The sequence below is a fragment of the Salminus brasiliensis genome, chromosome 4 (assembly GCF_030463535.1).
Source record: "Salminus brasiliensis chromosome 4, fSalBra1.hap2, whole genome shotgun sequence".
Lineage (NCBI taxonomy): Eukaryota > Metazoa > Chordata > Actinopteri > Characiformes > Bryconidae > Salminus > Salminus brasiliensis.
The window spans coordinates 28,620,352-28,634,490 of NC_132881.1; the positions used below are offsets into that span (position 1 = coordinate 28,620,352).

At 41.5% G+C, this 14,139-nt stretch overlaps 1 protein-coding gene across 3 annotated transcripts in view; it reads right to left on the reverse strand.

Moving 5' to 3' along the window:
- tet1 (tet methylcytosine dioxygenase 1) overlaps positions 1–14,139 on the reverse strand; it is a 37,848-nt gene that overhangs the window by 4,606 nt on the left and 19,103 nt on the right. For 2 of the 3 annotated variants that reach the window (XM_072677872.1, XM_072677871.1), the window contains 8 exons: positions 10,268–10,318; positions 3,810–5,913; positions 3,346–3,436; positions 2,880–2,973; positions 2,255–2,463; positions 1,919–2,069; positions 1,483–1,572; positions 305–442 (listed from right to left, as the gene is read on the reverse strand). In XM_072677872.1, coding sequence (XP_072533973.1) covers positions 305–442; positions 1,483–1,572; positions 1,919–2,069; positions 2,255–2,463; positions 2,880–2,973; positions 3,346–3,436; positions 3,810–5,913; positions 10,268–10,318 — 2,928 coding nt within the window. Of the gene's footprint in view, positions 1–304; positions 443–1,482; positions 1,573–1,918; positions 2,070–2,254; positions 2,464–2,879; positions 2,974–3,345; positions 3,437–3,809; positions 5,914–10,267; positions 10,319–10,495; positions 10,819–14,139 lie in introns of those variants that run through there. The other variant, XM_072677873.1, reaches the window with a different exon arrangement.

Genomic DNA, 14,139 nt, shown 5'->3' on the forward strand with positions numbered 1-14,139 from the left:
TAGTGATGAGAAGCAAAAAAGTACCAAGGATCCCAAAGAAATTGCATCAATGATACTACATCCTTACTATATTATACTTATAATGACTCAGTGTTTCAGTTTGTTCTTCTTGTTTAGGCTCTTATGTCTTATAGATATGCTGTGTAGAATCCTATGTTCTTCTGCAACGGTGCATCAATGACAATAAATGTTTTTATCCATCTAGTAATGTTATTTGTAGTACGATTATGACGAGATCTAGTAAGTGTTGTTGAGGGCTGGTATTGTGAATGGAATCACCAGTGAGGTGACAGACAATACTCACCACAGTACTCCCGTTGTGCATGTTGTGTGTGTCCCTGTGAGCATGAGCACAAAAGTCCACACAAGCTGTCACGCCAGAGAATGGCCGACCCTCTCTCCAGCCCAGTCGACAGTCTTGCCCTGACTGCTCCTGCTCCACCTGAAAGGTCACATATCAACTGAAGGCATCTCTTTTTTAAACATTCATAGGCTTTTCAAAAGTCAGAGCCATACCACATATACCAGAGGTGGAGGACTCAAGTCACGTGACTTGACCTGAATCGGACCTGAGTCAAAATTAAGGACGTGAGACTTGATGACTCGAAAGGACTCAACTATTTTTTAATGAAATATTCTCTTTAGGATATTTGATATATACACTGGATATTTTTGTGTAGTACCCTAGTAAATTCCTGCCTTGTGTCCAATGATTTTGGGTAGGCCCCGGACTCACCATGACCCTAATCAAATAAGACTTTTTCTTTGTAAATGCAAATCGGATTATGATCGGATCACTCAAACCATATTCGGAGGTGGTCAGAGACAGATCTTGTCCACATTCTGTTAGGCAAGCGTAATTACGTCTGTCAAAAATAGGCTAACATGAGCAGTAATTACTGCGGTTCTTGGCTTCTCTCTCTCTTTCTCTCTTGCTCTCGTTAACACCTCTTTCTCTGGTGTGGTTTTGTGTCCACGTGTGCGCGCTCATGCTTGTGTGCTTATGCTAAACTTTACGTGACAAACAGTCTTTTAAATTATTAAAACGTGGAAACTGGGGTAGACCACCAGAAGTTAGTATGACTTGCTGGACCAGTACAATGACTTGACTTGTCTTGCTTGACTAATAGCATGAACGTTACTTGTTTGAAACTTGCACAGGTGTGACCTACTTCCACCTCTGGGATATACAGCAATTTAATTTTGTTCATTAAGTCCTCACTGTTTGCTTTGGCACTTGTATAATGAAACCGCTGTGCCATTGTAACAATGACATGTTGAGGGTTTTTTATGCCACCCTAAGGGTTAGAGGAGGGCAGAATGGTAGATCACAGGCAAAAAAAAGACGTCTGTCTTAAATGGAATGATGAATTGTACTTAATATTACGAGAACATGAACTAATACAGTGTAATACAGAAAAATATAATTCCAGGTTGACTTCAATGCCATTTAATGTCATTGTCTAGACATGTGATTCCTACCTGGTTTTCATAGGCTTCAGGAGCAAGTCTCTTATACAAAGGAGCCACATCAGTTGCCAGCTTATGCAGGTTGCTTTCTAGCTTTTCCTCCTGATGAAATAAGCAAAATGAAAATCTATTAGGGTTTTTTTTTCACAGTATGTTACCAAGCTTTTTCTACACAGTAAAGACCCTGTGTACTACTACTTTGGGCTGGCTTTTTCAGCTGTATACTACTCCCTGAGGCAATTCTATTCATGGTCCACAGGAGGCAAAAGCCTGTATTGGTCTACATGAAGAGCTGAGCTTTCATTATTAATGAGATCTCACACTGTCCTTACATTTCTAATCAAAGCAGACCATTTCACAGGGCACTTTTAAGCACCTCAGCAACGTTAGCAGGGAGAAAAGTATCTTTCAAAGTCAGCATCAAACTGCTCACTAATCCCCTTCTCACCTCCTCTGGGTAGTCTCCCTGCAGTCGAAACTTTCGCGGCACTTTGCTGCGGGCAAACTTGCAGCCATTGAAGTACATACTCCATGAGCAGCCGAAAGAGAAGGAGGCTCCACAGGTCTCTGGGTCCAGCCCCTGACAAGCACAGGTACGACTGAGGAGACACAAAACCACAGGCCAACAGAAGCATGTTAGTTGCCCAGTAATACTTGATTCCAAACATGAACTGGTGTCCTTCATCCATCTCTGACAGCTGACATACATAACCACCCCCTGAAAATGACATTTATTATCTATGCATGAACAAATGTGTTCATCACTCTGTTGCTCCCGACTCACTCCTCATTAAGGGCGCAGCGGCGGCTGGTGGGCGAGCCATATTTGTAGAGGGTCTGGGTGAGCTCCTGGTACAGTCTGTCGGCCATGCTGCGTGGGATCCCCTCCCAGGCTAGGATGAGGATGACCACCACTGCGTTTTGACAGAAGTGACCTGCACGCTGGCGCACCAGGCACAGCAGCTTCTCCTCCTCGCTGGCTCGACGGATCACCTGAGGGGGTCAATTATATGCACAAACACAATTACAATCCACTCCAATACAGCAAGATTAGAATATTAGCTTTACTACTACTATTATTATTGTTATTAAGAATAAATATTATGAATTGTTACTGAAATAGTAAATCAATAGTTATATAACTACATCACTAACTAAATTACACTTACATTTACATTCAGTTTATATTATGTCTGCAATTCTGACTTTTTTTTGCTCATTTTGATGGCTCCACCTGTGCTTGAAAACACAAATGTGGTGCAGATACTTTTGACAGAAGCTCTCAGCTTGTTTTAATGAGCTACAAGTGAGAATCAAATTAAATAATAGTGCTATTATTAAAGCTTTAAAGGGATAAAACAGTGATCCAGAAAAAAAAATAGAGAATGTATATTACATATGTCACTGACCCACTTGGCTATTGGACAACCCTGGGAGCTTCTCCCCTCTCTCCCAGTATAAACTACAACTTCCACACGTACTGCTTTGCCTTTCTCCCCATACCTGAAATAGAAGGGTAGTTTCAGAGAAGGAGAAAGCATCCACCACTCACGACATCCAAGCACAACCTAGCCTAAAGCCCACCACAGCTACAAAGGGTCAGGTGTAGGTCTGTGCGCTGTGGTAAGAGTCACCCTGTTGGGCCCCTTTAGCAAAAAAGGTGGCTTCCTGTTGTAACTTTGAGAGTGCATGAGAGCATACTTTGGCCTTCATGTGTTTCTGCATGGGTATTTGCGTGTATGTGTGTTAACGTTTCACAACAGACATGTACACGCATGAAACGCAATTAACGATAACATGCGTACAGCAATGAACTCCTCTTTAATAAAATGATGTGTTGGAAGGTTTAAAAAAGGGGGGAAAGAAGAACAATACCTGTCCTCCATCATCTCTCGGACTGCTGCTACAGTTGGCCCAGAGCCAAGGTGTGTGTAGAATGGACCCTCCTCTTTTTCAATGATTTGCTCTATAAAGGAAATGAATCAGCAGATCATTGCAGTTTTGCTACATATTCAAGAACACTGCTTACATAAAGAATGTATATCATTGCTGTCCCGCCAAAAACCCTGTATCTCCACATTTGCCATTTTTCACTTTTTGACATAATTTGAATCTGGCAGTTGTTTTTCACATTGTGTCAGAACTTCATGATGAATAGACCAATAGAAATTGACTTGATTTTGACTATAAATTCTATAAATATAAAATTAGTTTTCTTAATATCTCAATTTATAAACTTGAGTATTATTACTGTTTATTGTATCTGGTAAGCTCAAGATATGTGATGCTATTTCTGAACCTGTAAAATGTTTAAAAGTTTATCACATGACACAGCTTACCCCTACAGTCGCAGGAAGGGAGCTCCGAGTTTTTTTTGGAGGGTGTGTTGATTAGATTCTTGGTTGGAGTGTCCAAGTACTTGAAGGGAGATTCCAAAAAGCTGTTAAGCATATGCTTCGCAGGAGTGTTTTCTTCTGTGGATTCAGTGTTACCATTTTCCACACTTCCAGCTGACACAGACAATACAGTGACAGAGCCAGATGTGTCCACTTTGTAACATCCATTCTGATCGAGGGAAGTCTGCCGTGGCTCACAGCTCAGGCTGTTTACTTTATGGCATCTCCCTGGACCCTGCGATGGATCTGCACCGGGGACATTAGGCATGGCATACTGGGCTTGTGATTTAGCACCATGATTTAGCACACTGTACGTTTTCGATACCTGAGAATTCAAATGTTCTTCACATTCATACTTCTGGCCATGTGTAGCACCTAGGTGACCATTTGTGAGACTGTGACAATGTCCGTTGGATTGGGATTGGTTACCTTGAAAATGTTTCAGAGCTGCGTGATCTGTTTTGAAAGGTACAGCTTTCTGGTTCTGCAAGTCCAAGTCCTCTCTCTTGTTGCTGAAATGGAAAAGCTGCCGTTTCTCATGATGAGCCTGTGCTAGGTATTTTTTCAGGTCTATTTGAGACTGTGGCAGAAACGGGCTCCTCTTGGGGTGTGGTCTGGGCTTTTGCTGCAAGGCCACTCGCTGGGCCTTTGTCTTGAATGGGGGTTTGCTATTGGGTGTCCTCTTGGCTAGTGGTATCCTATGGTTGCCTCCCTCAACCTCAGAGGCTCTTTTCTTCGATATCCTGGGACTTGAGGGAGTTGTTTTTGTTTTCCTTGGCTTTTTCAAATGTTGTCCAATGCCATGATGGTTGTATTTTATGGTTTGTACTGGCATCCCCTTAGGGGGACTGTTTTCAGAAGACACTGGATTGTTTCTTGATTGAATCATGAATGGAAGCAGCACCAACTGGGCTGCAACCTCTTCCTCATCTCTCCTCCTTTCAACATGCTTAAAAGTCTTAAAAGTGCCATCTAAACTATCTGTTTTACAAAGTGCTTGACTTACTTTTCCATTCTCTGGACTATGCAAGAGCTTATCATATGAGCTAGCTATACAGAGATCCTGTAAGGAGAGTTTGGGGTGGGTGGGGTTGCTGCGATGGGTGAAGCTCTCCTGTCTGCTCAGTGGGCTGCAAATGACAGAAGTCTGATGCGAATTGATTACAGAGACTTTGTTGGAGACAGCCTCTGATACAGGTATAGCTTCTTGGAGAGGTATTTGTCTGTTTGATGAAACATTTGTGGTCGATGTGTTTTCTTGCAGAGAGTTCTGGTCTTTATTATCTGCTTTGAAGGAAGCTGCCAGCTGGGTCAAGACCTCAATAGCTATAGCCTGATCAATAGTTATGTTCCTATGCTCAACTAAAAACTGGACACTATTCATCGACAGTGGAACTGAGTCTTTCTGATGAGGGTTATCAGCACCTGCTGGACTGTCCGGAGTCCTTATCTGGTGTGAATGGCTCTGATATGTTTTTTCTTCTCTTTCTGTTTTAAAAGAACAGGCATCTGAGGTCTGAGGACTAACCCACTTCTCCTCCAAACCCTTCCAATCAGTGATGGAGGAACATACTACAGCTGCTAGAGTAGACAAAGCATCCTGGCAGCAGTCACTGTTGTTTAAATAGGATGTGCTGTGTTCATCAGACACTGTGCTAGGCTCTTCTAGCTTGATCTTCTTCAGAGGAACTGTCTTTTCAGGAAGTGCCTCAGGGGTCTGGCTTTCGGTGAGCATGTTCACAGTCCTCTGAGCCTTGGACTGCAGGTCAGTGGGATCTATGTGATTCTCAGTGTTTGGTTTCATATAGTTAGCACCATTGTGGGAGCTTAAAGAGCTCTGGTGAGTAAGAAGTGCATGGTGGTTGACAGCAGGCTGGAGGGCTCTTTCGGCTGGTGCTGGTTCAGGGTCGTGCTGGAGAGGCGTGGGAGAGTCAGGTGGAGCGGAGTGTGCTTGAGATACGTCACACGCCTCTTCCTCTGGCACCACACAGGTCTCTTCCATCTGCTCTGAATTAGTGCCATTTACTAAGATGCCCTCTGACTCAACCTAGGCAAGACAAAAACAGAGAGAGATGATTTAAGAGTTTTTGGCGCAGGACTGATAGATCTCATATTGTGATTGGCCATTGGAACTCAACAGCCGGTGCCACAGCAGGTCTATGGTCATGGCTAAGAGGGAGTATACAAACATAACAGGAAATGCAATATGAACAATATGAAAACAACAGCAAAACACTGCATCTGGATCTGCATTATAATGACATAGCTGTAAACAAATCATGATTTATTTATCTGGATTTAAAGGAACGATTCACTGCTGTTCTGAACAAGATGATTCAAATATTTAGAAATGTACACATTTATTCTCCATGAGCTTTCATTTAGAAAACAACAACCTCCACAACGCAAGGCAGCAACCATTTACACGCTCCTATGTAACGCCTCAAAAACTCCAAAGAGGGTGTGTTAACCTCTGATGCATACAAAGAGAAATACAGTTCTGTAGCCTTTTAAACTAGTACTAGTAATCCTTAGGGTGTAATAAAAGTCACAGAGCATAAGGGGTTAAGATAATAGTGAAATATAAGCACTCAAATATGAGACAGCAGTCAGCATTTCACTCAAGAATTCTGCAGGTTCTGTATGATCTCAGGCAGTTATTGTCCAGATATCTGTTTGGGAATCCTGTCGGGGCCAGTAGCTATGGTAGCCAGTTTATTTACAATCTGTGTATGTGTGTGTATGTCATCTTTTGAGACAGAAGTTCCCAGTTTTGATCATCCTGCCCCTGAGTGGAGACTGAGCAGGACACAGTAACATCTACTGCTCTGCCTCAGAGCAGTTTGAAGTTGAGCTGTTTCTACTCTTAATTATGCCATTACCTCATAGACTGCTTTAAAACATTTCTTATCAGTCATATGTATTCTCCTGGAGATTAAGACATGGTTGTGTTGTGTAAAATTAGAAAACCATTGCTTTAACATTCAGCCACTATGCCAATGTGCAAATGCTTACTTTAAACCGCATCGAATGGCTTACAGAAATATTAGCAGTTCTGTAAACTGGTATGTAAGTTAATACTGATGGGAGTGGTTGGAGATTTTTGGTAAATTACCCAACACTAGACATAGAATCCAAATGTCATCCCCTAGGATTCTACTCCACTGAAAACAAATCCAACTGTATCCAAGTATACACTTACACTACTACCAACAGTGTGATGCTATAAAATGCATAATACACATATGTTGGTCTGACTTTCCAGGTTGTTCCATGGTTGAATCCATGTTTTGTTTTTTTTTGTTTTATTTGGAGCAAGCATGTTGTATTATTATATACTGGGCATCTGAATTGTGAACTGTTATCTTTAAAGTGTTGTATATACATTAATTTAGCATATATTACTATATTGTTGTATTTAGAAAACCCTGATGCCAAGGCAGGGGGTGATGCAACAGACTAGAGGGGCCAAAATGAGAGTGAGGCAATAGCTTGGCAGCCTCTGCAACTGTTACTGCTTGAGAAGGGAAAAAAACAGTAATCAGCTTCTGTGACGTTTCACAGTAAAACAATGAAAGCAAACCGCCATTGGCGGCTGTTTAAACCTGCTTTTTACAACCAAGCATCCTGGACCATATCCTAGGACTACACGGGGAGCCCACGTAAATAATTCCTTCCTGCCATGTGTAGCAACTTATATCCTCTTTTCTGGTGATTTTCAGTGACAGCAAAATAACTAGGAATGTGAAATAACAAATATTGTTAAATCAAGATGAGCAGTGGTGCAGATTTCAAGCGGTTTGGGCAGATTCGTAATGAATCCGTTCATCCGTTCACAGCCGGTGGTGATCTGCAACCTCAGTTGACCTAAAAAACGTGAGTTCAGGCCAGGTCACTCTCTACAGAATCCTTACAGCTATAACAAGGCTTTCAAATAAGATCAATAACAAGCTAAACAGAGTCTTTAAAGAGTCACTGTACCATGAAGGAAGAGTATAAAGAGAGTGCAAGAGGAGCTGCTTACAAGAGGAGCAGTTACTACTAGAAGCAGGTCTAGAACATTTAGAAGACGAGTCTTTTTATTAATATTGTAGCTTATCTAGTTATTTGTTATTTGTTATTTTTCTTTTATTTATGTACAAGTTTACTACCTCTTCTTGTCCTTTAACCTTTTGAGAAACACTCTGAGTGGAATTTACGTTTGAAAAGTACTGCACAAACAAAACATATTATGATTTTAAATTATTAATCAATTCTATATATATTGTTCCTGTTCAAAACAGGTGTTGCTCAAAACCTCAACATCAACTAAAACTGTACACAATATTTGCCAAAATGTATATAAAAAAAATCTAATGAATGCATTCAGTTATATTAAGTTGTACCCATTGCTGACAGAGACGTGTGAATGCACACACACACAGCTTATTTAGTCTTATTTATTTTAAGTACTGCCAATAGAACAGGACTCTCTGTAGCAGAAACATGAACCTATTGGTACCATGCCTAATGCCAGGATGGTATTTATCCACTACTTTTGGGATGAGTTGGGGAGTTGGGGATTAGGGGGGTGGCCATCATTCAACACCCTGATCTCACTAACACTCTTGTTGCTGAGTGCAATCAAATCCACACAGCAATGCTCCAAAATCTAGTAAAAGACTTTCTCTGGACAGTAGAGACAATTACTCCATGGTGTCCCAACAGGTGTCCCAATACTTTTGTCCATATATTTTGTGTCAAGATCTGAAGGTAGGCAATATGGCAAAACATACTTGAAGAACATTTTTAAGTATATATATACGACAAGTGTCACACTGTTTTAGTTCTGGAAACTAGTTGTAACCGACCAAAAGGACATGTTAACAGTGATGCCACATTTAAAAATCTACAATTATTTAATTGAACAATTTTAATTAATTATAAATGGTGGAGAAATGACAAGTAAAAAAAGATAAACGGAACAGCATCCAATCAGCTGCTTGTTACTATGCAGGTTTAGCAGCATCAACACTGGTTGTTGTTTACAGACTCTCTGTAATTGGACATCCACGAATCAGTCAGAAAAGCGTACTGTGGCTTTCTGCACACCCCAAGTGGTGGTGAGGTGTGTGGAAAGGATGAGTCTGAACTCTCGGATGTTAAATGCTGAGGTACTGCGATGATTAAAGTAGTTTCTGACCTCATCCTTTCAGTTCTCATGTGCACATCAGAACCTAAACTGGACTCTCTGACTCATTTTATCATTACATCAAGTTTTCTTGTTTACACTGATATCAAGAACACCTTCTGAGGGCTTGCTTAGATCAGCTGACACAAAAGGAGAAGATTTGCTCATTTTCAGCACGTCACGTATCAGTCGGCAGTGCCTCGGTTTCTTTGTTCTTACTTGTTGACTTGTGTCTGGAGCCCTAAAAACCCCAGAAGGTCACACCTAACTTTGACTCAATTTTAATGCAGTAACAACAATCTAGTCCAGCACCAACAACACACACACAGGCAGACTCAAACACTATTCCCGCACCGATGCCACACACATTAACCCCCCCATAGCAACCGAGAGCATACTGCCTACAGAATCCTAAGAAGACTCCCTTAGGAAGCGTTACCAGGGAAAGTTAGAGCACAGGGGGAGTTTCTAACCCAAACACAGAGATCAGGAGAGCATCTCACTAACTACCTGTAGTGAAGGATTCTCTCAGTTCCAAAAACAGAGAAGGCTGTTCAATATAATAAGCAATTAGAGACCAAAAACAAGAAGTCTAATGCAGTCAAAAGTCTTTTTTAATCTCTTCATCACTCGACACAGACACACCTTTGAAGAACCAAAGTGACAACGAGCAGTTGCAGATGTTATCTTTGGCAAGTTACCCTGCACTCTAATTTTTTTTCTTCATTCCTCCTAACTTGACAAATGAATCTAGAGAGGCACCCATAGCCCCCTTTAAACACATCAAAGAGTGATTCTGAACTGCTTTGCGTGCAAAATTTCACAGCACTGAGGCTTCACTGTAACATGACTTCTAAAAAAGTATGCTTCCTTCCTGGGGAGTGTTTCTCTGAAGCTGCTAGTACTCGCTTCATTCATACAGCACTGCTTTCCTGTCTCTCCGCGTCACCTAACTCAATAGAAAACAGTCTAAACAGAGCGCAGAAGAAAAGCTCGCTCTTGCTCCCGCCAGCCCGAACTCTTACTCCACGCTGATTACAAACGCTGCATTCCTCAATCAAAAGAGCAGCAGGTGCCAAAACCCTACTGTAAATGGTCAAAAAAGAACAGAGAGAGAGAGAGAGAGAGAGAGAGAGAGAAAGAAAGGGAAAGGACCCGAATGCTACGGGAACTGACACGACTACAAAGGTGCCCCAAAAAAAAAAGAAAAAAAAAAGTGTGTGTCCGTTACCTTGGAGACTCGGTTCCTTTTGCGTGGTTTGGGAAGATTCTTGCACCCCACCTGTGAAGGAGAACCAAAACACGGGGCATAAACACTTTAGCAATGCAGTCAGTGATGACAACAAAACACAGCAGCCAGAAGCACAAAGCAAATCGCCAGCCCCGCAGCCAAGGCACACCGTTGGGAGCATCTGGGGCTGAGACAATAGCCATTAAAAAAGGCAGTTTGAGGCTGTACCTTCTCGCTCCTCAGAGGCAGAGCCTCAATTTTAGGCAGCATAATCCTAAAAGGTAGCCATCTTGCCTCCCTCGGCTTCAGAAAGAATGAGAGTGGCTGCGGCAGTGGATGAGGAGCGAGCAGCCCGGGTTGGCATGATCAGCACAGAGTGAAGCAGACGCAGCCTGCCGCTGCTGCATACGCCCCACACACACGTCTCTCACACATGCACAAGCAGCCTTTAGCGGCTTGTGAATTATAGCCCATGCCTAGACCCTCCTAAACAAAGGATCCCCTATGTGGGCTCTTACTCTACAAGTACGCACAAGGGAGAGGGACAAGCTGTGGACTGGACAGCCACAGCACTGGACTGGAGTCCAAAAAGCACCAAAGGGACAAGAGCTCTCTGCCTCAGAGCTTTAACTCTTTGCAAATGTTCCCTCTCTTCAGATCAGATTACCTTTCCTATATTGTTTATTTAACTTCATACAACATTATTGCCCCCACTGTTAAAAACAGGTGCCTAATGGAGCCAAAATGGCTCCCTAAAAACCTTTTATTGGATTGTTGTTAAAATAATGATATTTGAAAATGAGACAGAACCTTGACGTAAAAGTCCTTCATCAGTTAAAGGTTTGGTAACACTTTATTTGAACTCAGAACCTAAACATAATCCAGTTCTTCTGCCTGGCACCTCAACCTGATCCAAAACACAATACAATTTAAGCAAGCAGAGTATTATCCTGTATTAAAAACGAGTTATCTGACTCTAGAATAGTAGAATAGTAGAATGACAAGACATTTGTGTCGGACACAGATGGAATTTAGCCTCCGCCTTTAACCCATTTGTGCAGTGAACAAAACACACACACACACACACACACACACAGTGAGACACACACTCAGAGTGGTGGGCAGCAGAGAGGATGAATGGCCTTGCTCAAGGGCCCAACCGTATCAGCTTGTCGAACCTGGGTATAGAACCCACAACCCTGTCATCGATAGCCGATGATCTAATCGCTGAGCCACCCATGTGCCCTGTGAAACCCTCTCTAAATCAGTGTGTCAGCAGCTGTAAATATGAATAAAACAGACTAAGCTAAAATGGGTTTATTCAGTTCCCAATCAAGCCCAGTAGGGGGCGCTAGCAATTTCAGGAGTACAACACTAAGTGCTGCCCTGCAAAATTGATTACATGTCTGGCCATGGATACTACAGAACAATGGGTGAAAAACTGGTGAACTTTTGTTGTGAACGTAGTGCCAAACGTACTCCAGCAACAAATACGCCTTTCCAGTTTTTCTGCTTCCAAAAGCGCTGAACCCAGTGATAGAAAGTGAAAGCACCAGGTGCATCAATATCCATAACAATGACATGAGGAGCGTCTAATTTGTTAAAAGAGAATACACTGTCTCAGTATTTCAATTATTTACTCACAAATATATGGAAATAGTTATGAATTTACAATATGCGTAAATAACTCAAATAACTCTCAAAATCTGCGCAAAGTCCGACTGTAACACTGTTGTAACACTGATTTGTCTTATGTAGAACCTTTTTATGTTTTTATACAGAACCAACTACAAAAGTTTTTTTCACCAATGCAAAAAAGTAAAAAACTAAAAAGAATCCATGAAACATTCAAATAGTCAAATAATTCTCTACAGAGAACAATGCCACTTCTACAAAGCCCTTTTAGAGGACCATTAAAAGAAAAATATTTTATTTTTTAAGAGAGAACCATAGTGAAAACTTTTACCATCAACAAGACATACGAAACAATCAGCTGTACAATTCAGCAGCAACAGAGAGAACAATATTATATATATATAACAATAAGCACCTACTTGGCATACAGTATGATTACGCCCACATCATCATTATTATTACCGTGAGAAAAACACCAAAGGACTGTACCATGCTCTTGGTTCTGTAAACAGCACTAAAGCAAGGTGAAAGAAGAAGTGTGGCTTAGAGTTACACTTTAAATACCACTGCAGCCACTCGCAGTCAGTGTAAAGACACATGCAAGACACTTCACAGTTGGGCTTGACTTCACAGCTGCTCTCTCTCTCTCTCTCTCTCTTTTTCTCTGTCTCTCTCTCCCATGAGACATGTGCGCTCTGAGAGACCTCTCCCAAACAGTTCCACCGCTTCTACCCAGCAACGCTAAATCCAGTCTAAAGGCATTAACATCCACACACTACATCTAACAGCCACCTCTGTTAAACCAACAACTTGCTACTGTGTGACCTAAAGGCTCTGAATGTCAGTACTGGTAACCTATGCATTACTGTTCTACTGCAGTACACACCTTGTCAGGTATTACCAGTTAGCAAACACAGGCATTAACTAAACACCAAGGAAACACTAACGAAACACAGCAGTCTTGTACACACACGCTGTGTCAGCACACAACAACACAGGACTACTCAATTTAAAGCATGTTTTCACTAGAAAATTAGAGTTTACCTGCACCTTAGGTGATGTGTTCCTAACAGATGGCAGGTTTAGGTCAGCCCTCTTACTGGACCGTTTGTTGACTGGTGGTGAAATGACCTTGAGTGAAGGTGGAGTGACAGGTTTTGCCTTTTGGCTCAACGTCAGTTTAGTGCTCAACTTGTCAGGTGAGATTAACAGGGCTAATTCAAAAGACAGTCCACCCATTATAAAGATCTACACCTGAAATAAACTGAACAATTAATCAACTCATCCTATTTTACATTCGATGCACTCCAGGTTGGATTTTATTATTGTTATATTATTTCAATTGTTTTGTCTTCCCTTTTCTCTTGTTTTCTGGTCAGTGAGTTAGAGTAGTCTTGTCTAGGTATTGTTAGACGTGCCATGGATTTTCCCAACGTTTGGGAGCACATGAACTGTGGATTAATCATCAAAGTTTAACCGTAACTGTGAGGAATACAGATTTACTGCTGCTGTTTGTTTTCACAGTAATAATTCCCTCTACACTGCCACTGAGCAGATGTCTGACACATGAACGGAGTGTGTGGTATGGTTTATAAACACTGAGTCATGAGAGCCATAAGGCACATAATGCCATAAGCGGAGTTCTATTAGTGTGAGGTATGGGAGTCTCCTATAGACACAGGCTTAGCTCCGCTCAACCGCTCTCACAATCATAATCAAAAATAATCAAACTGTATCAAAATAAAAGTCACTACTGCAAACGAACAAACAGACCACGTCAAAACAAAATTCACTACTACAGATGTACAGATGGACCATTTCAAATTAAAAGTCACTATCTGGTCTGGTATTCTGACATTCTGTTGCAGCCTGTCCCGCTGGGCCATAACAATATGACCATTTCTTGAATGAAAATATTGTTATTCTTAATCTGTTGACTTCATTGGCAACTACAGGATGTAAGTTGGCTAACTGTACAATTTTCTGATGAGATCTGAAGCGATAATAACCCATTAATCTGGGATGCTTTGTGGCAATTGAGCAAGCTAGACCAACAGAATACTAAACAGACACAGTTAACATTAGTTACCGAAATATTTCTGAATATTACTCAAGAACAAACCTACTACAGCTCAGATGTGATTTTGGTCAATCTCTCTTTAATACCCATACAGGAGTTTAACTTTCATACATTAGGGCTCAGAGAAGTTTTTTCTGAAAGAGAGAATTTGCCAAGA